The sequence below is a fragment of the Neltuma alba genome, unplaced genomic scaffold, assembly GCF_004799145.2.
Source record: "Neltuma alba isolate B1F8T4 unplaced genomic scaffold, ASM479914v2 tig00011246_pilon, whole genome shotgun sequence".
Lineage (NCBI taxonomy): Eukaryota > Viridiplantae > Streptophyta > Magnoliopsida > Fabales > Fabaceae > Neltuma > Neltuma alba.
In genome coordinates this window covers 21656-44171 of record NW_021635963.1, presented here as the reverse complement: position 1 = coordinate 44171, position 22516 = coordinate 21656, and the positions used below count along the sequence as shown (strand labels likewise).

The window sequence follows — 22516 nt, the reverse complement described above, 5'->3', positions numbered from 1 at the left end:
ATAAAATATTCAAAATATTTTATAACTTAGAATAAAATTAACAATATATTTTTTTTCCCGTCTAGACAACAAATCATTCCCCTTCCTTGGGTGAGAATGGATTCCAAATTAACAAAATAATCCGCACCATAGAAGCATCATCAGAGATCAAATCATAACTACGAGTCTATGGGTAAAAGAAAGGTGTTTAAGGGGAGTGTTTGGCAGATCGAAGAAAAGTGATTCTAGGCCCAAATTATGGTTTGGGCGTATTTGAACACCTACATTTTTTTTTAAAAACCTTAGTTTGGACCAAACCTAAGGTTTTGTCAGCCGAAACCAGAGAAGCAAAATGAATTTGCTTCTGGGCAAAATTTTGAAGACCATTGTGTGATGATTATTGCTATCAAATAATATATACAAAAAACACCCCATATTCAATTATTCAATTATAAACTTCCTTCTGCCTGATCCTCCAAAAGTGTTTTAATAATATATTATTCAATTAATAATATATGAAAAAATAATCATTTTTCTATAAACAGATTTATTCTTATATTTTATAAATATATACACACATAGTAATTATTTATTAATTATATTTTCTTATATATTATTAATTATATTGGTAAAAAATATATTATTAACAAATTTATTTCTTTAAATTAAAATATATTATAAAATCTATTTTTTATGTAATTATCGTATTAACTTATACTTTTTTTTAGTAGTGTACATATATAAAAAGTGTTTCTGATAACAACTATCTAAACGCTCACTTTCAGAATCACTTTTTCACAAAATCTATTTTTTCAAGATCCATTCTCAAAAATAACTTTTTTCTCAGAAACTATTATTTAAATTATGGTTTAGTTTTATCCAAATACCCCAAAGTAAAAATCAAATCATAATTTTAAAAATAATTTTATTATCCCCATTTATATAAAAGTATTTTTTAAAAGTACTTTTAAGACAATCCAAACACTCCAGCGACAATTTGGAACAGTGTACGTTCAGCGAAAAACATAAATAATTTTATATGATGCGCGTAAACTTCTAGAAACATTCTACAGAAATAACTTCCTTTTATTTTATATCTATAAACTGAGCTTAGTTCAGACAAAATATGTACGTGTGTGAATGCAATGAAACAACAGAGTGGGTCGGCTTTGTCCATGCAAGTTTACTTCTCTGAGGATATTTATTACCGCACTCCGCAAGTCTGAACAAATATCCATGGCATGCAGAGCCGAGAACAGGAACTACGCACAACGCCACAGGCACTAGCCAAGGCTATCTATCAACATAATTATCTGAGACACAGGCTGCTCAGAAATACTGCTAAATTTCTCAAAGACGCTTCCGTGCATGGGGAAACAACGCACGGATAACAAACACGCAAACTATAGAAAGTGTCAAGAGATAAAATATAGCACATGGCAGCCATATCCAGGTCATTTAGTTAGACAAATAACGAGTCATCCACGACTCGAAGCGAGACCAAGCCAGCTGAACTGCGGCTTCATCTTCATCAGGCAGTCCCATGCTCTTCCTCCTCTGGATCCCTTCTGGAGACCTGTTCATGAATGCATGTGCGTTGCCAGGATACAAGTGTACCTCGTATGGAACTCCAGAAGCCTTCAGTTTCTCCTCTAAGGCCTTGGCAGCCTGAGACATCAAATGATGACAGAAGACAGCATAAGTAGCTTGGATAGTTAATAGTTTTCCATTCCTTTGACCCTCAATTGTGAACATTCCCATTATACACCATCCTATATTTTATCGAATGCAATGATCTCTAAGTAGCGCTAGGTAAGCTAAAGCAATGGATGACAATACTCCCGGAAACAGAAGCAATACTACCTTTGGTCCTTAATATAAAATCTTATAATAAGGACCGGAGATAGTATCTAACAGAGGACATAGATAATCCCATACCGTGACATCCGAAAAGCCGACAAAATTATCCAGCTCCCCAAAGTGAGACTGAACAGGAACCTTGGCTTGGGAAGGGTCTGCAAGCTCTGAAGAAGGGACTCCATAGAAAGCTACAACAGCATCAACCTCTGGAACCAAAACAGAACCTGCAATAGAGAGAGCCCCACCCATGCAAAATCCAGTAACACCAGCCTGTGGCAATGATTTTACATTTCGTTTAAAAAAAGGTCTAGCTTCAATATAACCAGTATGTTAATTTAAAGTTTGTACTATAAAATGAAAGTAAAAAGCACTGATCAAATCATAACTTTAAGAAAAAAAGACAAACTAATGATTTGCTCGGTATTTGAAAATATGAGCATGTCAACAGTCAGATTTAAGACTTGTGACAGATTGTTCCCTACCCATAATTATTTAAGCCAGTAAATTTCTGTATAACAATATCAATACGATATTATGATCACTAAATTATTTTTTAAATTAACAAAGAAAAGAATGAGGCTTTGGAAGACCACAAGCGTAAATTGTTTAGAGGCTCAGCATTGCTGCCTTGTTGGATTTAAATGTAGGAAAATACAGATTTGGGATAAAGACATTGCAGTCTGCAGCATTAACAAGGCATTATTCTTAGAAACTTCACCCTTTTTAAGCAATACTTACAGCCCACAGCAGCTAACCATTCACTACTGTACAAGTCAAGTCATAAGTAAGACCCACAATAATCTGCTTTCGAGTCTTATGCCATGACTACTGCATGGACGGATGAAAACCTGAAGAACCTTCCCAAACTATGGAATCCACACGGCAGTAAAAGCACTAAGTGACAAATTCTTCAGAACTGAAAATAAAAAGGTTGATAAAAAATTTATATTTACAGTAACCGTGGTTTCATAGATGGCCCAAGACAGGACATTTTTAAATAAATGAGCTTTTATCCGGACAAAACATGAACAGTGGCAAACCTTCCTTGAACCATTGGCTTTAAGCCAGTTGACTGAAGCACCGATATCCTTCACAGCACCTTGCCAATCAAGACCATCCATCAAATGCTGTGCTTCTGCAACATCCAGACCAACTTTTCCTCTGTAAAGACTGAAAAAGAAGGAAAAACCCCCCACAGGTCAATCCAAGTGCAACCTATAATATGAACTGATGCATAATGAAATTTTAAATCTTTAGTAAGCACCAACATCTTACTCTGGAATAAGAGCTTTGAATCCAGGACCAAGCTGAGAAATCTTCACAGCATGGTTCTTAATTTCATAGTCCACACCCCACCATTCTTGGAGCACAACAATTCCAGGAGCGTCTTCTTTGCCAACAACATAAGCATCGAATGTCTGATCATTGAAAGGAAAAAAAGAAAATGAAGTTCTACTGCATGTAAAATAACATAGCAAAACGTGATAGCATACCACAATAAAACTTTAGGTACGACACGATGACATTGGTTAAAAAGGAGTTTGATCTAAAGCACAACAGACCGCATTACAGCTAAAAAGCATAATTAAAAATTGGGCATGGGGTCTTATTAGCATAGCATATGAGATATCACCATCAGTTCCTACTCCGTTACTTACTTGATCAGCCCGAGTCGTTAAACAGAAACTCTTAGGTAAATATAGCCGTTTCCAAACAGAGAACACACTTAACACCAGGTAAATGGCATCAGTCAGTCATCTGACTAGGTTTAGAAACTACTTCCTCGATGTTCAATGGAGCAAAAGGAACAATTTCGTAGTAGTATTTTCTCATTCGAAGTTGGTCCACAGACAACCATATAGACGGAATGTGAATAACGTTGCAAATGGATGTACGCATACTAGTGATGGGGTCGTCTTGGCACACCGACATGCAAAATAATGTATTTTGACCGCTAAAAGAAAGCACGGCGACCTAGTACTAAAAGCCTAGAGTCACCAAGCCAAATTTTTATGGATCAGATTAATTCTCAATTCCCAACAGCACCCAGACTCAATAATATAAAGAGAAAAGAAAATGACAAAAAATATTTATCCATAGGCGTAAGCCAAACACTGAAAAGACAAATTTGGCCGCGATATAAGTCGGGCGATGAGTTCCGAATCTACCCAGAAAAAACAGTAAACAAGTCAAAGTCGTGAATGAAACACTCGAGAAACACAAACTGCGATAAATTAATAGAAATGAAAAAGAAATCAGGATGCAAACAAGAGAAAGAGCAAGAAAGACGAAAAGAAGGAGGGATACTCACAGTGTCGTCCCTCTGAATCTGAATTTTCTTGAAAGGGGAAGACGCAGAATCAGCCATGGAACGGACTGAGAAGCGGGAAACGAAGAGGGGAATGGAGCGGGAAACGGGGAATGGAGCGGGAGACTGGCGAGGGACTGCTCTGAGGACTCTGGAAGCAGCTACAACAGTGAACATTCCTCGCTGGGGTTTCACTCCACTGCATTCCCGGTCTCGCGCGCATGCTAGATTATTTATTAAGTGGGAGAATTATAACCAAATTTATAAATTAACTAGTAAACATTTAATATTCACACAACACAAATTTATAATTAAAGTAAGTAACAAATATTTATCAATTTATTATATGATTTTTAAAATAAGAAACTGTCCACCCTTCATGTCTAATCTACGTTTCTACCATACAGGTAGGAGACGCTTATTGAATCTTCAGCATTTTTTTGGCTGATTTTTTCCCCCTATTGCTGATCAGGGTTTTAACTATCTCTTCTGCATGATGTAAGAATCTGAGAATTAAATACTAATATCCAGTTTTAATTATAAAATCTTATTTTTTATAAATAAAATTTATAGTTTATAAATAAGATTTTATAATTAAAATGTATGCGCGTATTTTTTTTTTGTTTTTTTATGGGATTTTAACTCACGCGAGAGATTCCCACGCCGCCAATAACAACACTACTGCGAGAAGAATATCACTGGTTACAAGGCCATTATCAAGCCTTCACCTTTGGAAAACAAGAACGGACAAGATTAATTTGATTAGATTAAAAAAATTAGGTAAGTTAATTAATTATAAAAAATATGATATGTTTTTTTTAAAATACTATAATCATCTTTCTTAATATCTTTCCTCACTCTTCTACTTGATTATAGTTGAGAGAGTATCCACAAGGTAACTTAAAAAAATTGATAAATATAAAAAATATCTCTTATATTTATAACTAAAATCAACTTAATAATTAGGTCATATATTAAGGAGAGAGGAATATATTCTTTTTACCTTTCGGCTATCATCAGAATGCAGTACAAAATAATATTCGTAGTTCTTCTGATATTATCAATAATTAAATAAAAATGTTTTTCGCTTGATGAGTCATTTATTTTTTGTTAGCAAATTTTTAAAACGGGAAAACCATATCATAAGTACCTCTACTTTTTCTCAATTTTTAATTTGGTACCTATGTGTTTTTTCCTCTTGATTAAACATTTAATTTTTTTTAGCAACATTAGCTCTTATAACTTTGTTCTATTGGTATTTTTAGTCTCTATATAAGGATTAATGATGTTAATTGAGCAAAATTAAAGATTTATTTAAGAATAAAAAATATATAGATACCAAATTAAAAATTTATAAAAAATACAAGTACCCCTGATATGGTTTTTCCTTTTAGAATTGCAAATGGCGTGATGAAAAAAAGGCCCGTCAACACTCAGCACGGCTATTTTGCTTGGCCCAGAAAAAAAGGAGGCTATTTTGGACTTGCAACATGCCTTTCTCTTTCACATCTTCCCTTTTAAATAGATGAAAACCCAGCCAGGAAAATCAGCCAACCGAAACGAAACGAAACGAAACGATCTCATTCTTGTCCCTTCAGATGGCGAGCCTAGAGCCCTCTTTTCCTTTTACCAAAAATGTTGGGTTAACACTGGTTTCACCAAAAAGGTAACAGATATGCTGATTCTTCTGCTGCTCCTACTGGTCCTCACTTACAGACTCGTCTCCATCATCCACTTCTTCACTTTCCCCTGCTTCCTCGCGTTCCTCTGCGAATCATGCTTCACTTTCACTTGGTTTCTCTGCTTATGCACCAGATGGACTCCGGCCCTTGTCACAACCTGCCCAGGCCGCCTCCTCCAACGGTATATCTGCTTATGCATATTGTTAGCCATTTCACATACATAAGCTTGTAATATGTGGGGTTTTGATTATCGTGGCTTTTGTGGCTGGGTTATGTGAATAGGGTGTCGGAAATGGAACTTCCGGCGGTGGACATGTTCGTGACGACGGCGGACCCGGTGCTTGAACCACCCATCATAACCGTCAACACTGTGTTGTCTCTGCTAGCCCTGGATTATCCATCTCATAAGCTAGCTTGCTATGTTTCTGATGACGGGTGTTCCCCTCTCACCTTCCACGCCCTCGTTGAAGCCTGCAAATTTGCCCAGCTTTGGGTACCTTTCTGTAAAAAGCACCATGTTCAACTAAGAGCTCCTTTGAGATACTTCTCCCACTACAAAACACTCACTGGCGCAGAATCACCGGAGTTCAAACAAGAATGGTTGAGAATGAAGGTTAGTGGCTTAAGAACGAAAGGGTTAAGAGCTCATAAAGTGGAACGTTATAATATATCACTAGTGGCTCCCGTGCTTGGCATACGTGTAATTTAAGATTCAATTTTAATTTATTTTGTCTCTGATATTTATCTATTTAATATAATTAAAAAGAATATTTTATAAAAAATAACAACTATTTATTAGAATAACTAACTCAATAAATTTTCTTAATATTTACAAATTAGTTTCATATTTCTTATGTTATAAAAAAAAGGTAGTACTTGTTAAAATAATGTCGGCTCCAATCTGTCTCTCCATGATATGCACCAAGCACCGTATAAGTTCAATATCTGATAATCGAGATTATCGCATCGGAACCTTGGCCATAGCCAGAGCTGAGGGGGTGGGGTGGGATAAGAAATAGTGTAAGAGGACAAGGAAAGAGGTGGAAATAAATAAATAATAAAAATAATGGGCGTTATTTTTTGACAAAAAAATATCGACCTCAATATGATTAATTTAATATCAATATATGTAAATTTTATAATAGGATAAATAAACATCATGACATTTTTTTTGGACTGAATACACCATGACATATTTATCAAAGAATTGTGGGTAATATAGAGAAAATGTATTTAATGAAAAATTTAGAATGATCTATACTGTCGCTACTATTTCAGTGGTAAATGTGTACAAATACGCCTACGATAATATTTTGTTTGTTTGTGGGGAGCGGAGCAGGATGAGTATGAGGATCTTAGGCGCCGAATCGAACAAGGCCCGGCTCAGCTTGACGGAGACTTGGCAGATTTCTCGAATACAGAGAGGAGAAATCATCCAGCCATAATCAAGGTAGGTACTTGAGCTTTGTGTTTGCGAAAACATCTATATTTTGCTTTTAATAAATCATAATAATCGCGTTCCACAAAAGTTAAATAATAACCCATGCTAATCCAAAACACACACTTACTCCTTTTCAATTTGTAGGTTATATGGGAGAACAAGAAAATAACTTCAGATGGGTTGCCACACTTGATATACATATCGAGAGAGAAGCGCCCAAAGTATCCTCATCACTACAAAGCGGGTGCTATGAATACACTGGTAATTAAATTGCCATTGTCCTCTCCGTTATCTTCGATTTATTCACTAATAACACATTACACGTTCATTGATGCGGTTTTGTGATGGATACAGGCGAGAGTCTCTGGTTTGATGACCAATGCTCCCTACACTTTGAACCTTGATTGCGACATGTCTGTGAACAATCCAATGATTGCTCTCCATGCCATGTGCATTCTGTTGGATCCCAAGAGCCAAAAGGAAGTTGCTTTTGTTCAATGTCCCCAGCATTTCTGTGGTGCGTTAAAGGACGACCCTTTTGGAAACCAGATGGTGGTTTTGTTCAAGGTGCGTCCAACTTCAATCAAATATCAAATCTGCCCACCAAAATTATAGTCTTCGGACTTTCTTAATTACTATCTATCTCTCTTATAATTTACATGTTTTCTCGTTTTCTACTTTTTAACTTATACAGTACATGGGGGGTGGATTGGGAGGAATCCAAGGATCTTTCTATGCGGGAACAAATGCCTTCCATAGAAGGAAAGTACTATATGGTTTTCTCCAGAAGACGTAGAAACTGGTACTAATGAAACATTCATTAAATTAGAAGATGATATCTTCATTATATTTAGAACATATTATACATATATAGCAGGGTAATATAAATGATCGATTGATGGTTCTAGAGAAGTTTATAAGCCATGTTATGTTGTACGTATCTAACAATAAATACAACTTTTTAAGCATCCCTAAAAAGCTAAGGAAAGATTCATTTTCTACAATGGCCGTTTGCAGGAAACACTTCAGATGAGGAGTTGGCTCAAATATTTGGAGGTTCAAAGGAGTTGGTGAAATCAGTTGCTCTCACTTTCAAAGACAAAACATATTCTCCTAATCTAAATGTTTCAAAATCTCTTGAGGAAGCCCACCAGGTCGCTTCTTGTGGATATGAATATGGCAGTGGCTGGGGTAAACAGGTCTGCAACATGAACGAAGTAAATATGTGGAGGAGATTATCTCGTTTTGCGAAAAAGTGCTTCTGAAACCACGGTTTTAGGATACCCAAACAGGCCCTAAATACATAATAAACTTTTACGCAACTAAATACATGAGTCAGTCCCTTAACTGAAGTCTAACTTTCCTCTTAACGTATCCTTCTAAAATTATAAACGTTCAATCTAACAAAGTGTTATATCTTGTCCTTCACATCGATTGTGGAAACATATCTGAACATTTGCAGGTGGGTTGGATGTATGGATCAATGACCGAAGATGTGCTTACTGGACTGACAATCCATACCAAGGGTTGGAGATCAGAAATGTGTACGCCAGACCCAACTGCATTTTCGGGGTGTGCCCCAGAATGTGGGCCTGGTTCACTGACACAACAAAAAAGATGGGGCATAGGCCTCCTTGAAATCCTTTTCACTAAGCACTGTCCAATTCTGGGCATAATTTTTGGCAAGCTACAGTTTAGAGAGGCCATGGCGTATTTGTGGATCACTACCTGGGCTGCTCGCAGTGTTCCTGAATTGTGCTATGCTATTCTTCCTGTTTATTGCATCATTACCAACTCGACTTTCTTCCCCAGGGTGAGAACACATGAATGAGCCCGACCTATTATCGTACTTCTGCGAAGCTTACACTTCAAATGAATTTATGTTTTTTGTTAATTTGTTCAAATGACTATTAGGGACAAGGCATCTGGATTCATGTTGCGCTGTTTGTTGTTTACAACATACACACTTTATCGGAGTACATTGCGACTGGACTGTCACTGAGAGCATGGTGGAACAACCAAAGAATGTCGAGAATAGTAGCCATGACTGCTTGGCCTTTTTCTGTTTTGAGCGTGATACTGAAGCTCCTGGGAACATCTGACACAGTATTTGAAGTGACACAGAAAGACCAATCCAGTTCTAGTGATGATGAAGATGCCGGTAGATTCACGTTCAATACTTCTCCAATGTTCATACCAGGCACCACTGTTTTGCTTCTGCAACTAATAGCTTTGGCCACAAAGCTGTCAAGATTGCAACCAGCAGCGCAGGGTGGGGATGGCTCTGGCGTAGGCGAGCTCTTCTGCGTGTCATATATCATACTGTGTTATCGGCCATTTTTAAAAGGGCTATTTGACAAAGGAAAATATGGGATTCCCTTGTCCACTGTGTTCAAGTCAGCAGGATTGTCCTTCGTTTTCGTGCTCCTTTGTAGAAGGTACCATTAAGGGTTCATGATGCTTCTCTGGTCTTGAATTTTCTAATATTTTTGTCCTTCTAGTTGTGTGTAATTTTTTATCTTTAACTGTTTCCTTCGAGGCGGAAACCTTGTTATCTGTCTGTAAGCGTATCTTGTAATTACTTTGTCTTTGCAAAATAATTTGTTGGTTTTTTTCCCCCTTGTGTAATATTGTTATGATTTTTTCTCTGTTAATTCCTTCAATGATCAGAGGGAGGTTACCTGTGTGGACCGTACATTGGGGGGGGGGACTGAGGACGATAGCAGGCGAGTAGGAGCTCACCGAGAAAAAGAAAAATAATGCGTGGGGCAAAGTTGGAGAATATTCGGGACATGGTAATGGTATTAATTCAATGTATGGCTATATGCAGTCAAACATACGATGTGGAAAATAATGCCCATTGGCCAGTGAGAAAATAAAACCAAAATGAAATTGTCGCAAAGACACTAGAATCCAAACGAATGTCAGTGGCGTAGCAAAGGTGTCTCGGTACCTGAGCGAAATCCTAATACGATGCAATTTCCTTGGTGTCCATCTTTCACGGGCCATTGCAGCCTCAAGACAATTATGACGACGGCTTCAATGATTGAGATTCTGATTTGAAGGCTGTAGAAAATAGGCAGTAAAGGACAAAAACCGCACAAGAACCTCCAAAGCTAAGGGACCGTGTCCTGCCTTGGTAGGCTGTGCGCGCGCGCGTGTGTAGAGTCATACACGATGTTATAAGATTACTGTTATAAACCCGAGATTATATGAATTCAAGAGAACAAAATATAAAGGTAAAAAAAAAAGAAACAAAATACAAGTTTCTAAAACTCATTTCACCCATAATGGATAACGTAGGCGACTGGACCACAGAAATTTCTATCTTGTCAAGCAGACACCGCCTTGCCTGCAATATATAAACAAGACGTTGCAGTTTTGGCTGTAACAAATGGTAGATCGGTGCAAAACGTTGAAAGATTCAATGGAGGACCGCCTTTATGAAAAGATTGGGGTGAAACGAACTTTTCAAAGGATAATGGATAGCTTCATCTTACTCCTCCTTCTCTTGCTTCTTGGCCACAGAATCATCTCCCTCACCTACCACTTCAATTTTCCTTGCTTTCTTGCCTTCTTATGCGAATCATGGTTCACCTACACTTGGTTTATTATTCTCAGCACCAAGTGGACCCCTGCCCGCGTCATCACCAACCTCGATTCTCTCACTCGACGGTACACTACTCCACTTACAACTTATTGCACGTTCTGTATATGAATAAGTGATCGCTGTTTTATCATGAGTCTGTGTTTTTTCAAGAACAGGGTAGTAGATCTTCCGGCGGTGGACCTGCTGGTGACAACGGCGGACCCAGTGCTGGAACCACCCATCATCACCGTGAACACTGTGCTGTCTCTGTTAGCACTGGATTACCCACCTCACAAGCTCGCTTGTTATGTGTCCGATGATGGGTGTTCCCCTGTTACACTCTATGCACTGATCGAAGCCTCTCGATTTGCTAAGCTCTGGGTGCCTTTCTGTAAGAAACACAACGTCCAACTCAGAGCTCCTCTTATGTTCTTTTCTGATGAGCCCACTGGTGCCCAAAGACGACACTCACAAGAATTCACACAAGATTCCCTACGGATGAGGGTAAAGTGCTGAAATGGTTATTTCGTGGTCAAGTGTTAGAAAAATGATGAATAATGATTTTGTTTGCTGGGTTTTGCAGGAAGAGTATGAAAAACTAAGCCGCAAAATTGAAGATGTGAGCGGGAAACCAGAGCAAATTAAGCTTGAGGGAGAGTTTGTAGCTTTCAGGAATGCAGAGCGGAGAAATCACGAAGCCATAATTAAGGTATCTAGAACTTCTAGTATATCATTGTCGAGCCGTTTCGGTTGTTTGGTGATGCTCATGTGTGACTGACGATTCTTGATAAGGAACATAATATTAATGGGGGCCTGGGTCCAACATTTCGCATCACACAAATTTAGTGTTATATGTAAGCGTCATTTATGAGGTTGGTATAGTTATGTGTTCACAATGACAAATGAAGGAAACGTTATCAGATAAAACTAAATCAAATAGTGTTTTCCTCAAAGACTAACTTATTTTAATATACTGAGCCCTGGAATGGTTCGTACCCGAGCAGGTTTCATATATGGCATGCATATGCGAACCAATTTTAGTTCACAACGGGAACTTGTTTTTCATGAGTACCAGGTTATTATTTGGGAGAACAAGGAAGGCCAATCTGATGGATTGCCCAATCTAATCTACGTATCAAGAGAGAAGAGATCACAGCACCATCATCACCACAAAGCTGGTGCGATGAATGTTTTGGTAATACCTTTTTCTTTTCTTTTAATACGTTGGCATTTTTATTCTGTCTTATAAAATTACATATCCATAAACAACCTCAAATAAATTTGTATTTCTCCTACCATGAAAAGGTGTAATATGATGATTATCATGTGCAGACCAGAGTGTCAGGATTGATGAGCAACGCTCCCTTCATGCTGAATTTAGACTGTGACATGATGGTGAACAATCCAAAGATTGTTCAGCACGCCATGTGTATTCTTCTGGATCCAAAGGCCCATAAAGAAGTTGCCTTTGTTCAATGTTTTCAGCAGTTCCACGACGGCTTAAAAGATGATCCCTTCGGAAACCAGTTCGTGGCTGTTTTTATGGTGTGTAAAGAAGAAGAAGCATAAGTTCTGTCTACATTTAGAACCAAGTAGCACGGATGAATTAAACAGTAATTTTTCTGTCTTCTTGTCTTTGAAGTGCAGTACATTGTAGTTGGTATAGCAGGGCTTCAAGGACCCTTTTACTGTGGAACCAATTGCTTCCATAGAAGAAAAGTTATTTACGGCCGTCACCCTGATGACACCCAACTTGAAAATCAAGGTCGTCATTTGAACTATAGGATATATCTTCACATAATTTGTACACCGATCTACATATTCATAATAGTAGTTGCCGTAATTCCTACCAGCCTCTAACAAAGAAACATTAAAATGCCATTGTTTTGCATCTTTTTTTGCAGAAAAATTGTCAGACAAGGAACTGCAACAGAAGTTCGGAAGCTCGAAGGAATTTGTTAAATTGGCAGCACAAGCTTGGGAAGACAACACATACTCTAGTTGTAGTAATGTCATTACTCCTTCCACGTCTCTAGAGGCTGCAATCCAAGTTTCTAGTTGTGAATATGAATATGGTACTGCTTGGGGTAAACAGGTCAGTATCAACTTCATCAATTAAAGCATATTATAAATACTCCTAATTAACTTAATTTCAATTGCCACATAAGAAGCTTTCAACACAGAAAAGGGTTGAAATTTTCTTCTGAGCATCACATAATTATCATCTCAGAAGAATCATACTCTGCATTGTGACTAAATTATTTGGAAGTTCAGGTGGGATGGTTATATGGGTCATTGGCAGAGGATCAACAAACTGGATTGAGCATCCATAGAAGAGGTTGGAGGTCAGAGTGCTGCACACCTGAGCCTATTGCTTTCATAGGTTGTGCCCCTGGAGATTTCATATCCTCAATGGTACAACAAAAGAGATGGGCTTCCGGCCTGCTTAGAGTCTTTTTGGGCCCCCAAAGTCCCTACTTGGGCCTCCTCTTCGGTAAGCTGCAACTCAGGCAGTGCTGGGCCTATTTATATCTTATCCACTGGGGCCTCCACGCCTTCCCTGAAACTTGCTATGCGGCTTTGCCGGCGTATTGCCTCATAACCAACTCCTCTTTTCTACCCAAGGTCAGCTTTTCAACACTAACTACCAAACATTTTAGTATTTCTCAATTTCAAGGAATAATTAAGCAGATTCATATTAAATTTTCAGGAACCTTGGTTGTGGATTTCTGTTTCAGTTTTCGTGATATACTATATTTACAGTCTAATAGAATACTTGGCAATCGGGTTATCAGTCCGAACATGGTGGAACAATCAGAGAATGAGAAGAGTAATGGCCATGACTGCTTGGTTTGTGGGTTCTCTAAGTGCCATAGTTGAGATGTTGGGGGCTTCTAACACAGTGTTTGACATAACACAGAAGGAGCCACGAACTTGTTCTGGTTCTGATACAAACGCGGGAAGGTTCATCTTCGACGAGTCTCCAATGTTTGTGCCAGGAACCACTATGTTGCTGGTTCAACTCACTGCTTTGGCGGTGAAATTATTGAGGTTGGATCCATCGGTAGAGAAGAATGGGAATGGGAGTGGGGTTGGGGAGGTATTGTGCAGTGTGTACTTGGTGGTTTGCTTGTGGCCCTTCTTGAAAGGGCTATTTGGTAAAGCACAATATGGGATTCCCATGTCAACAATCTTTAAGTCAGCTATTCTGGCTTTTCTCTTCGTGCACTGTTCTATAAGTGGCACTGCCACCATCAATTAATGTGTTGGTCCATTGACAATCTCTTGTTTATGTTATACTTCCTTCTTGAGGTTCAACTCACAGGTCTGTTTGTGAAATTTTGGAGGTCATTGGAAGCAGTGAAGAGAGAGAATTGGAAATGGAGAGCGTTGTTTTGTCGTTCGTACAGGGTGGTGTGTTACTGGCCTTTTCTGAAAGGAGAAAATATGGAACTCGGGCCGTGTTCTTTGTGGTGCTTTGTACTTCTATCATCACTACTTTATGTGTTGGTGATCCCTCTTATTCATCTCAATCTCCTCTCTCATGTCTGCACTTTCATTTTTTTAGCAGCATATTATATTTTACTTCTAAAAACTAAAGCTCCTTTTGATTCGATTTTGGATCTCATCTGCTTGGCAATGCTACGTAATAGAATTTTAATCATTATGGATCTTAATTAGTGTGCTTGGTAATGAAGATTGATACGGTGGGGGACAGAATCACAGGGTGCAGGATTTTGAATGGGGGCAATCGATGGCCAGCCACTGGGGGTGGGAGCTTCTAGGCATAACCCCAAAAGATATGAAGAGATGGAAATGGCAAGTCGTTTAAATAGAAAATGTCTTAACCAAGGATTCGTTCGGAATTCGGATTAACAATGATCCTGAAAACAATAAGAATTTATGATTTTGAAAAATCAAATTAATTTTGATAACTTTAAATTTAATATATTGAATCAGCTGATTTTTAATTGAATAATCAGGCTAGAAATTAATTTATTAGTTTTCTTGTCTGAATCAATTTATCAAAATTAATTACTGATTCAATCCCTTTCATTTTTTTTGTCAGTCATTTTTCAGAAAATTTTTCTATAATTTAAAGTATAAGTTATTTTGCAAGAATTTTTCAAATAATAATTACATCATTAAAAAAAAGTCCTTCTCTTCAATTTACAATGAAATAATGGAGAATATACATATTTTTAATGAGGAGCATTATTTAATAATTTTCATAACTTATTTAATAATTTTCATAACTTAACATTTGTTAATGAACTAGTTATAAGTCAGAGATAATTATAGGTATGGACCGAATTCACAAATCTTTTATTTATAAAAATGATTAATAATGAGTCGGCACTTGCAGCCCAGTCTTAAGTGTGAAGTTGCAACTTTAAACGGAAATAATGCAATGGATACGTGAGTTATTAGGGGGGGGGGGATTGGCAGTAAACACTTATGGTTACATTGAACTTGTGTTGTGTTGTTTGATTGGTAAGCAGTATTGGCTAAAGTACATATTTAGTTTTTTAACTTTGTATAAGGTTTTAATTTTATCCCTTAAGTTTAAAAAATACACTTTTAGTTTTTTAACTCTGAAATTTTTTTTCAAAAAATGATGACATTAAAATCTTAAATGTTGATAAAATATTCTTAAATGCTAACATATTAAGTTTAATTTTCAAAACATCCATGATTGTTACAAAAAATCATCATTAAAACCTAATGATTTTAAGATTAAAAGACTAAATGCATATTTTTCAAAGTTAGGGAATCAAATTGAAACATTGTACAAAGTTAAAGGATTAAATGTATACTTTAGCCAACAGTATTAAATATTTCGTTAGTTATAAATTTGTATTTATGTAAATAGTAAATACTCCTAATTCAACTAATAAATTTGTGTCATATGTATATATGACGTAAATTTGATGAGCTTCGTAATAATGACAGACAAAGAGTCGGTTCTTGGATCCAATCCCGGAACATATATAATGTAATCCTAAGTCTATTGATCGCACAACATTTACATGGAAATGCTTATTGCTGATCGAAGACTAAGCACACTTGTTGCATATGTTAGATAGAATGACTAGTTAATAAAATGATCACACCGTTTTCACACAACAAGGAAATATATATATATATATATATATATATATAATGATATGGTAAGAAGCACTGACAAGGAAAATTTAAAATATTCAGATTTGCTTCTTCTTTTTTGCTAGAAAGTGGCACTGTTGCCCCGTGATCCCATGATATTCATACGTATTCCCTCTAGTACTAGGCATAAAATTTTAACATACTTTTTCTTTCAAGTTTATAATTTTTTTCTTGAACTATCCTTATTATGACATATATATTAAAGGAAAATTTTTGTCAATAAGATATTTTTCAATTCAATAGCTATTGACCATATCACACCCCCCCATTAGTTGCTCTTTTTACCAATAGGTTTAAAATTTTATTACAAGTTTATCAGAATCTAAAAAATTATTTAAATTAGTTATTTATAAAAAATTTGTGTTCTTTTTTTAAAAATGTCTTTTTAATAAATTTTATTGAAAATGTCTTATTGGCAAAAATTTTCCTTTAACAATTATTTTGGTCAGAAATATAAGATCTTAATCTACTTTATCTCTAATATTTATACATTTTTTCTAAGGTAGTCCTTCTAATAATGACAGTTCTAACCAATATACTGGATTAGCAAGGATATTTGAGGAAAGAGAACACCTATTTATTACAAATAACTAACTTAAACTTATTTTCTTAATTTTTTCAAATTAATCAACTAACTGTTATAATTATAGTAATTAATAATTGTTAATAACTTAATATGCTATGCTCAGTAGCTATCATATTGTGCTTCATACCTAACCTATGGTTATGGTCAAAGTTTGCAATTATCTTTCATACTATTTTGTGCTATTTTATTGAAAAATTTTAGCGGCTTAATAGTTTTATACTCCTCCGGTCACCCTTATAGTATAAAGGTATAAGAGTTTTATATTTAGGATCGGAGGAGTATATATTTTGGTGAAGTTATATTTTTTAGAAACTAAAATGAGGGGATCAAATCCTACATTTCTTGACCCCTATCGCAAATTGCCTAGCTGCCATTGGTAGCGGCCCCTGCTGATGGGCGAGGCTTTTTTTTTTGGCCCTCAAAGAGAGGCAATATGGTCATTTTATTCAATTTATGAAATGAGATTTTGATGACGGAAATTTTCTGAAAATTTGTCCTTTCTTTTGGTTGTGACTGTTTTAATTTTTAAGTGTATTTTATTGCCCCTGGTATAACCTTAAGCTATCCATTCATTAATCAAAGGTTGAGGTATATCAATAGTGATATATTGTTCAGAGGAAGAGGCAGAAAGACCACAGTTTTCTAAACTAGTGGATCGAACAATTTCTTTGACATGGGATCTTTGAGTGGAGATCAGACTTCTAATGTTTCTACTGACACGATTAGTACGATGGCAAGGGCTATTCAATAATTTTTAGGGATTATTAATTATCTTAGAGATTTTATTCCTCATGTGTCTAATCACACCAGTCAGCTATCCAAACTTCTCAAAAAGAATCCTCCCGCGTAGGGACAGAGCAAATCTCAGCTGTCAAAACTCTCAAAAGAATTGCACAGCAACCACCTTCTTTAAAGATCCCTGACAAAAGACTACGAATCCTTCGGACTAATGTCAGTGATGACTCTCAAGATTTGTATCATGCCTGGCAAGCTGCAAGTCAATCTATGCGCCAAATTCATGAAATCTGTCTCTCAATTTTTCTAGAGGAAGGTCATCAAAAGTGAACCATGGACTTGTAGTAGGTTTGTAGTCTGTCCTTCTAGGCTTAGACGTATGAGGGACAAATGGTTATCCATCAAAAGAATCTTCAACAGTAGGATCTGGTTAGCAAGGATCTCCTTGCAGGTAGCATGATAATGCTTTTCTGACTCCTTGAATTGTCTGCTTGCATGTCCATAGTAGAATCTCTTTCCATTTATTTCTTCAATTAAGACAGCTCCCCAAAACTGTGGTCTTCCTGCCTCTTTCTCTGAACATTATGTCACTATTGACATACTTCAACCTTTGATTAATAAATGGATAACTCAAGGTTATATCCATTTCCATATAGGTGTTGTACACCTTATTCTTACACTCTATGGGAGAAAAGGAATTCTAGCCACTGCTAAAGTTATTCTAGTTGATACTACATATACTTCCTATAGTAATGCTCTGTGGGTCGATCTTCTGGGTGGATACCCAATTGCCAAAAACCAACTTTAAGAACCAAATTGGAAAAGATTTTTGCATGTCTAAGATGGACTATAAGTGAACTGGACTTTGGTAAAAAGAATTTGTCATCTTAGAGGAAAATATTAAGAGGTTTATAGTCAATGACTAACCTTTTTCTAATACTTGCAGATTGTTTTAATGATCAATGAAAATGAAGGTATTGAATTTGTCATCGAAGAACAAGATACTCAGGATGAAGAAACACAATATGTTCTTCCTTTTTCTGAAGATGAAAAAACTGATTCTGAATCTTTATCCCAAGAAGATGATGATCCTCAAGGGACAACAAGCCACGTTATGACTCTCAGCTTTAAATACCAGATCTAGGATAACTGAAAAAATTGTTACTAAATACTCTTTTATGGATCGTGGTCAGATTCTATTTCTGATGCACAGGATCCTCTAAAAGAGGCAAGTGTCAATGATCTGGAAATCACCAATGAATTCCTCGTGAATGAGTTTCAGAAGAGCTCCTGTATTATCAACTCTGACTGCTGTTATCTTCTGGTTGTTTGGTGATGCTCATGTGTGACTGACGATTCTTGATAAGGAACATGATATTAATGGGGGCTGCTTCCAACATTTCGCATCACACAAATTTAGTGTTATATGTAAGCGTCATTTATGAGGTTGGTATAGTTATGTGTTCACAATGACAAATGAAGGAAACGTTATTAGATAAAACTAAATCAAATAGTGTTTTCCTCAAAGACTAACTTATTTTAATATACTGAGCCCTGGAATGGTTCGTACCCGAGCAGGTTTCATATATGGCATGCATATGCGAACCAATTTTAGTTCACAACGGGAACTTGTTTTTCATGAGTACCAGGTTATTATTTGGGAGAACAAGGAAGGCCAATCTGATGGATTGCCCAATCTAATCTACGTATCAAGAGAGAAGAGATCACAGCACCATCATCACCACAAAGCTGGTGCGATGAATGTTTTGGTAATACCTTTTTCTTTTCTTTTAATACGTTGGCATTTTTATTCTGTCTTATAAAATTACATATCCATAAACAACCTCAAATAAATTTGTATTTCTCCTACCATGAAAAGGTGTAATATGATGATTATCATGTGCAGACCAGAGTGTCAGGATTGATGAGCAACGCTCCCTTCATGCTGAATTTAGACTGTGACATGATGGTGAACAATCCAAAGATTGTTCAGCACGCCATGTGTATTCTTCTGGATCCAAAGGCCCATAAAGAAGTTGCCTTTGTTCAATGTTTTCAGCAGTTCCACGACGGCTTAAAAGATGATCCCTTCGGAAACCAGTTCGTGGCTGTTTTTATGGTGTGTAAAGAAGAAGAAGCATAAGTTCTGTCTACATTTAGAACCAAGTAGCACGGATGAATTAAACAGTAATTTTTCTGTCTTCTTGTCTTTGAAGTGCAGTACATTGTAGTTGGTATAGCAGGGCTTCAAGGACCCTTTTACTGTGGAACCAATTGCTTCCATAGAAGAAAAGTTATTTACGTCCGTCACCCTGATGACATCCAACTTGAAAATCAAGGTCGTCATTTGAACTATAGTTTTCATATAATTTGTACACAGATCCATATATTCATCATAGTAGTCGCCGTAATTCCTACCAGCGTCTAACAAAGAAACATTAAAATGCCATTGTTTTGCATCTTTTTTTTTTTTGCAGAAAAATTGTCAGACAAGGAACTGGAACAGAAATTCGGAAGTTCGAAGGAATTTGTTAAATTAGCAGCCCAAGCTTGGGAAGGCAGCACGTATTCTGGTAGTAGTAATGTTATTACCCCTTCCACGTCTCTGGAGGCTGCAATCCAAGTTTCAAGTTGTGAATATGAATATGGCACTGCTTGGGGTAAACAGGTTAGAATTAAATTCATCAATTAAAGCATATTATAAATATGCCTAATTGACTTCATAACAAATTGCTACATAAGTAGCTTTCAACATCCATTCTAGAGGAATCATATATAGTAATATATTCTGCCTTGATTGAATTATTTGGAAGTTTAGGTGGGGTGGTTATATGGGTCATCAGCAGAGGATCAACAAACCGGATTGAGCATCCATAGAAGGGGTTGGAGGTCAGAGTGCTGCACACCTGAGGCTATTCCTTTCACAGGTTGTGCCCCTAGAGATTCCATTTCTTCCATGGTCCAACAAAAGAGATGGGCTTCAGGCCTGCTTAGAGTCTTGCTGGGCCCCCAAAGTCCCTATTTGGGTCTCCTCTTTGGTAAGCTCCGGTTCAGGCAGTGCTCGGCCTATTTATGGATCCTCAACATGGGCCTCCACGCTTTCCCTGAAATATGCTATGCTGCTCTGCCTGCGTATTGCCTCATAACCAACTCCACTTTCTTACCCAAGGTCAGCTTTTCAACTCTAACAGCCAAACATTATTGTATATCTCATTTTTAAGGAATAACTGATTTAGATTCATATTTGGAATTTTCAGGAACCGTGGCTTTGGGTTTCTGTTTCAGTTTTTGTGATATACAGTATATATAGTCTAATAGAATACTTGGCAATCGGGTTATCAGTCCGAACGTGGTGGAATAGTCACAGAATGAGAAGAATAATGGCCATGAATGCTTGGTTTTTGGGTTCTCTAAGTGCCATAATTGAGATGTTGGGGGGTTCTAACACGGTGTTTGATGTCACACAGAAAGAGTCACCAACTTCTGGTTCTGATGATAGTGATACAGACGCAGGAAGGTTCAGCTTTGACGAGTCTGCAGTGTTCGTGCCAGGAACCACCATGTTACTGGTTCAGCTCACTGCTTTGGTGACAAAATTACTGAGGTCGGATCCTCCACCAGAGAAGAGGGGGAATGGGAGTGGGGTTGGGGAGGTATTGTGCAGTGTGTACTTGGTGGTTTGCTTGTGGCCCTTCTTGAAAGGGCTGTTTGATAGAGCACACTATGGGATTCCCATGTCGACAATTTACAAGTCAGCAGTTCTGGCTTTTCTCTTTGTGCATTGTTCCAGAATTAGCATGGTGACCACCAATTAATGTCTTGGTCCACTGACAAGCTTTTAATTGGCCTTTTCTGAAAGGACTATTTGGAATTGTGCTTTTTTGGTGACCCCTCCTGTTCACCTCACGTCAGTTTTGGATCCCACACACAAGGCAATAATAATATTCTGAGTCCTAAATTTAAAATCTAATTTATGATATAATTTCTTATATTTAAACCGAAGCTAGTATAAGACAGTGCAGTGTGATACAATTTTAATCATTATGAATTTATTTAGTATGTGACTCGCCAATATAAGGCAGTGATACAATTTTAATCATTATGGATAAGTAATTTCTTATATTTAGAACCATAGTTTGTATAAGGTAGTATAATGGGATCAGGGGTAGTACCTTATAATCAGTATTCACATTAGGCATAATTATTTTGAACTACTACTTTTAATTGAGAAAAAAAATCAAAATTAGCAAATTGGAATGCCCCTTTTTCATTTTTTCCCCCCTATTTTGTTCTCTTGCCTTTTGCCTTGAGGTACAGGTGTAACATTTTAATAAGAGGAATGGGGTAGCAAAGGGGCAGAGGAGAGAGGCTGCGCCCTAAAACCACATGGGACTTATCAGATCTGTACCTTTTTTTTTTTTAAGAACTATTTTAATGAGTATAAAATCTAAAAGATAATCTCTTAATTAGTATTTTTTAAAAATATTTTTATTTAAAAATAATTAATTAAAAATATTAAATTTGTATGGTCCAAATTCAAATTGCTCTACACACCAAAACAGGATCCAATCACATGCATCTGCCTAGCTCACATGTTGTACATGAAACCAAAAAAAATTTATATATAATATAAAATCTATAAAAAAAATCATTGTATTATACTAAAAATGCTGTACAAAACAAAGCTCATATTCTAGGAGAAATTCTTAGGTACTCTGGGAGTACCACCTCACTTGAACACTGTCCAATTAAATCGCACCAAATCAGTGGATGGCAGGCCCACATGTCAGTCTACATGGCACATTTTCAATAGGAAAAATTTTATTAAAAAAATTCTGTTAAAATTGTTCTCTCTCTCATTTTTCAACACCCCTCTCTTCTATTTTCTCTCTCTTCTGCGTCTTCCCTTCCCCATTTTTCCGGACTCTCTTTACTTCTGCTTTTCCTCTTCTTTTTCATTATTCTTTGCCAACTTTTCTCTCCTCCTTTCATCATGCTTATCCTACCAATCCATTTGTTCTTTCTTTTCTTCTTTTTTTTTGTAAAACCTTTTTTTCGATTTCTCCCATTCATATTGCATCCTCCCCAATTTCACCACACCTCAGCCTCCACAATGCCCTCCGCCTACGCCGTTATTTTGTTAGCCAAGGTTAGCTTGTGCTCAAGCTCT

At 36.8% G+C, this 22516-nt stretch overlaps 4 protein-coding genes across 4 annotated transcripts; 3 read left to right on the top strand and 1 right to left on the bottom strand.

The window, feature by feature from the left end:
- Positions 1-1147: 1147 nt before the first annotated feature.
- LOC114762915 (protein usf) lies at positions 1148-4357 on the bottom strand. Its single transcript, XM_028952520.1, has 5 exons — positions 4151-4357; positions 3115-3257; positions 2880-3009; positions 1918-2109; positions 1148-1647 (listed from the first exon to the last, which is right to left on the bottom strand). The coding sequence occupies exons 1-5, from the start codon at positions 4322-4324 to the stop codon at positions 1438-1440; spliced, it is 849 nt and encodes a 282-aa protein (XP_028808353.1). The 5' UTR covers positions 4325-4357; the 3' UTR covers positions 1148-1437.
- A 1315-nt stretch (positions 4358-5672) lies between these two features.
- LOC114762921 (cellulose synthase-like protein H1) lies at positions 5673-9718 on the top strand. Its single transcript, XM_028952524.1, has 9 exons — positions 5673-6010; positions 6112-6442; positions 7169-7279; positions 7415-7531; positions 7625-7837; positions 7965-8046; positions 8288-8469; positions 8733-9083; positions 9185-9718. The coding sequence occupies exons 1-9, from the start codon at positions 5673-5675 to the stop codon at positions 9716-9718; spliced, it is 2259 nt and encodes a 752-aa protein (XP_028808357.1).
- Positions 9719-10609: 891 nt separating this feature from the next.
- LOC114762917 (cellulose synthase-like protein H1) lies at positions 10610-14342 on the top strand. The gene is made up of 9 exons (XM_028952522.1): positions 10610-10945; positions 11036-11363; positions 11443-11568; positions 11935-12054; positions 12192-12404; positions 12507-12624; positions 12764-12954; positions 13134-13484; positions 13570-14342. The coding sequence occupies exons 1-9, from the start codon at positions 10665-10667 to the stop codon at positions 14119-14121; spliced, it is 2280 nt and encodes a 759-aa protein (XP_028808355.1). The 5' UTR covers positions 10610-10664; the 3' UTR covers positions 14122-14342.
- Positions 14343-18744: 4402 nt separating this feature from the next.
- On the top strand, positions 18745-21161 carry LOC114762914 (cellulose synthase-like protein H1). Its single transcript, XM_028952519.1, has 6 exons — positions 18745-19115; positions 19253-19465; positions 19568-19685; positions 19824-20014; positions 20165-20515; positions 20604-21161. Exons 1-6 carry the CDS (start codon positions 18906-18908, stop codon positions 21159-21161), a joined length of 1641 nt encoding a protein of 546 aa, XP_028808352.1. The 5' UTR covers positions 18745-18905.
- The last annotated feature ends 1355 nt before the right edge of the window (positions 21162-22516 follow it).

Excerpts from the sequence above, each read along its gene's own strand:
- LOC114762921 (XM_028952524.1), top strand. The coding sequence starts at position 5,673 with ATGAAAACCCAGCCAGGAAAATCAGCCAACCGAAACGAAACGAAACGA. Across the intron at positions 7,280-7,414 it reads ATCATCCAGCCATAATCAAG|GTTATATGGGAGAACAAGAA; the intron begins GTAGGTACTTGA and ends TTCAATTTGTAG. Across the intron at positions 9,084-9,184 it reads ACTCGACTTTCTTCCCCAGG|GGACAAGGCATCTGGATTCA; the intron begins GTGAGAACACAT and ends AATGACTATTAG.
- LOC114762914 (XM_028952519.1), top strand. The coding sequence starts at position 18,906 with ATGGTTCGTACCCGAGCAGGTTTCATATATGGCATGCATATGCGAACC. Across the intron at positions 19,686-19,823 it reads CATCCAACTTGAAAATCAAG|AAAAATTGTCAGACAAGGAA; the intron begins GTCGTCATTTGA and ends TTTTTTTTGCAG. Across the intron at positions 20,015-20,164 it reads GCACTGCTTGGGGTAAACAG|GTGGGGTGGTTATATGGGTC; the intron begins GTTAGAATTAAA and ends TTGGAAGTTTAG.
- LOC114762915 (XM_028952520.1), bottom strand. The coding sequence starts at position 4,324 with ATGTTCACTGTTGTAGCTGCTTCCAGAGTCCTCAGAGCAGTCCCTCGC. Across the intron at positions 3,258-4,150 it reads AGATTCAGAGGGACGACACT|ACATTCGATGCTTATGTTGT; the intron begins GTGAGTATCCCT and ends TTCAATGATCAG. Across the intron at positions 3,010-3,114 it reads TTCAAAGCTCTTATTCCAGA|TCTTTACAGAGGAAAAGTTG; the intron begins GTAAGATGTTGG and ends CTTCTTTTTCAG.
- LOC114762917 (XM_028952522.1), top strand. The coding sequence starts at position 10,665 with ATGGTAGATCGGTGCAAAACGTTGAAAGATTCAATGGAGGACCGCCTT. Across the intron at positions 12,405-12,506 it reads AGTTCGTGGCTGTTTTTATG|TACATTGTAGTTGGTATAGC; the intron begins GTGTGTAAAGAA and ends TTTGAAGTGCAG. Across the intron at positions 13,485-13,569 it reads ACTCCTCTTTTCTACCCAAG|GAACCTTGGTTGTGGATTTC; the intron begins GTCAGCTTTTCA and ends TTAAATTTTCAG.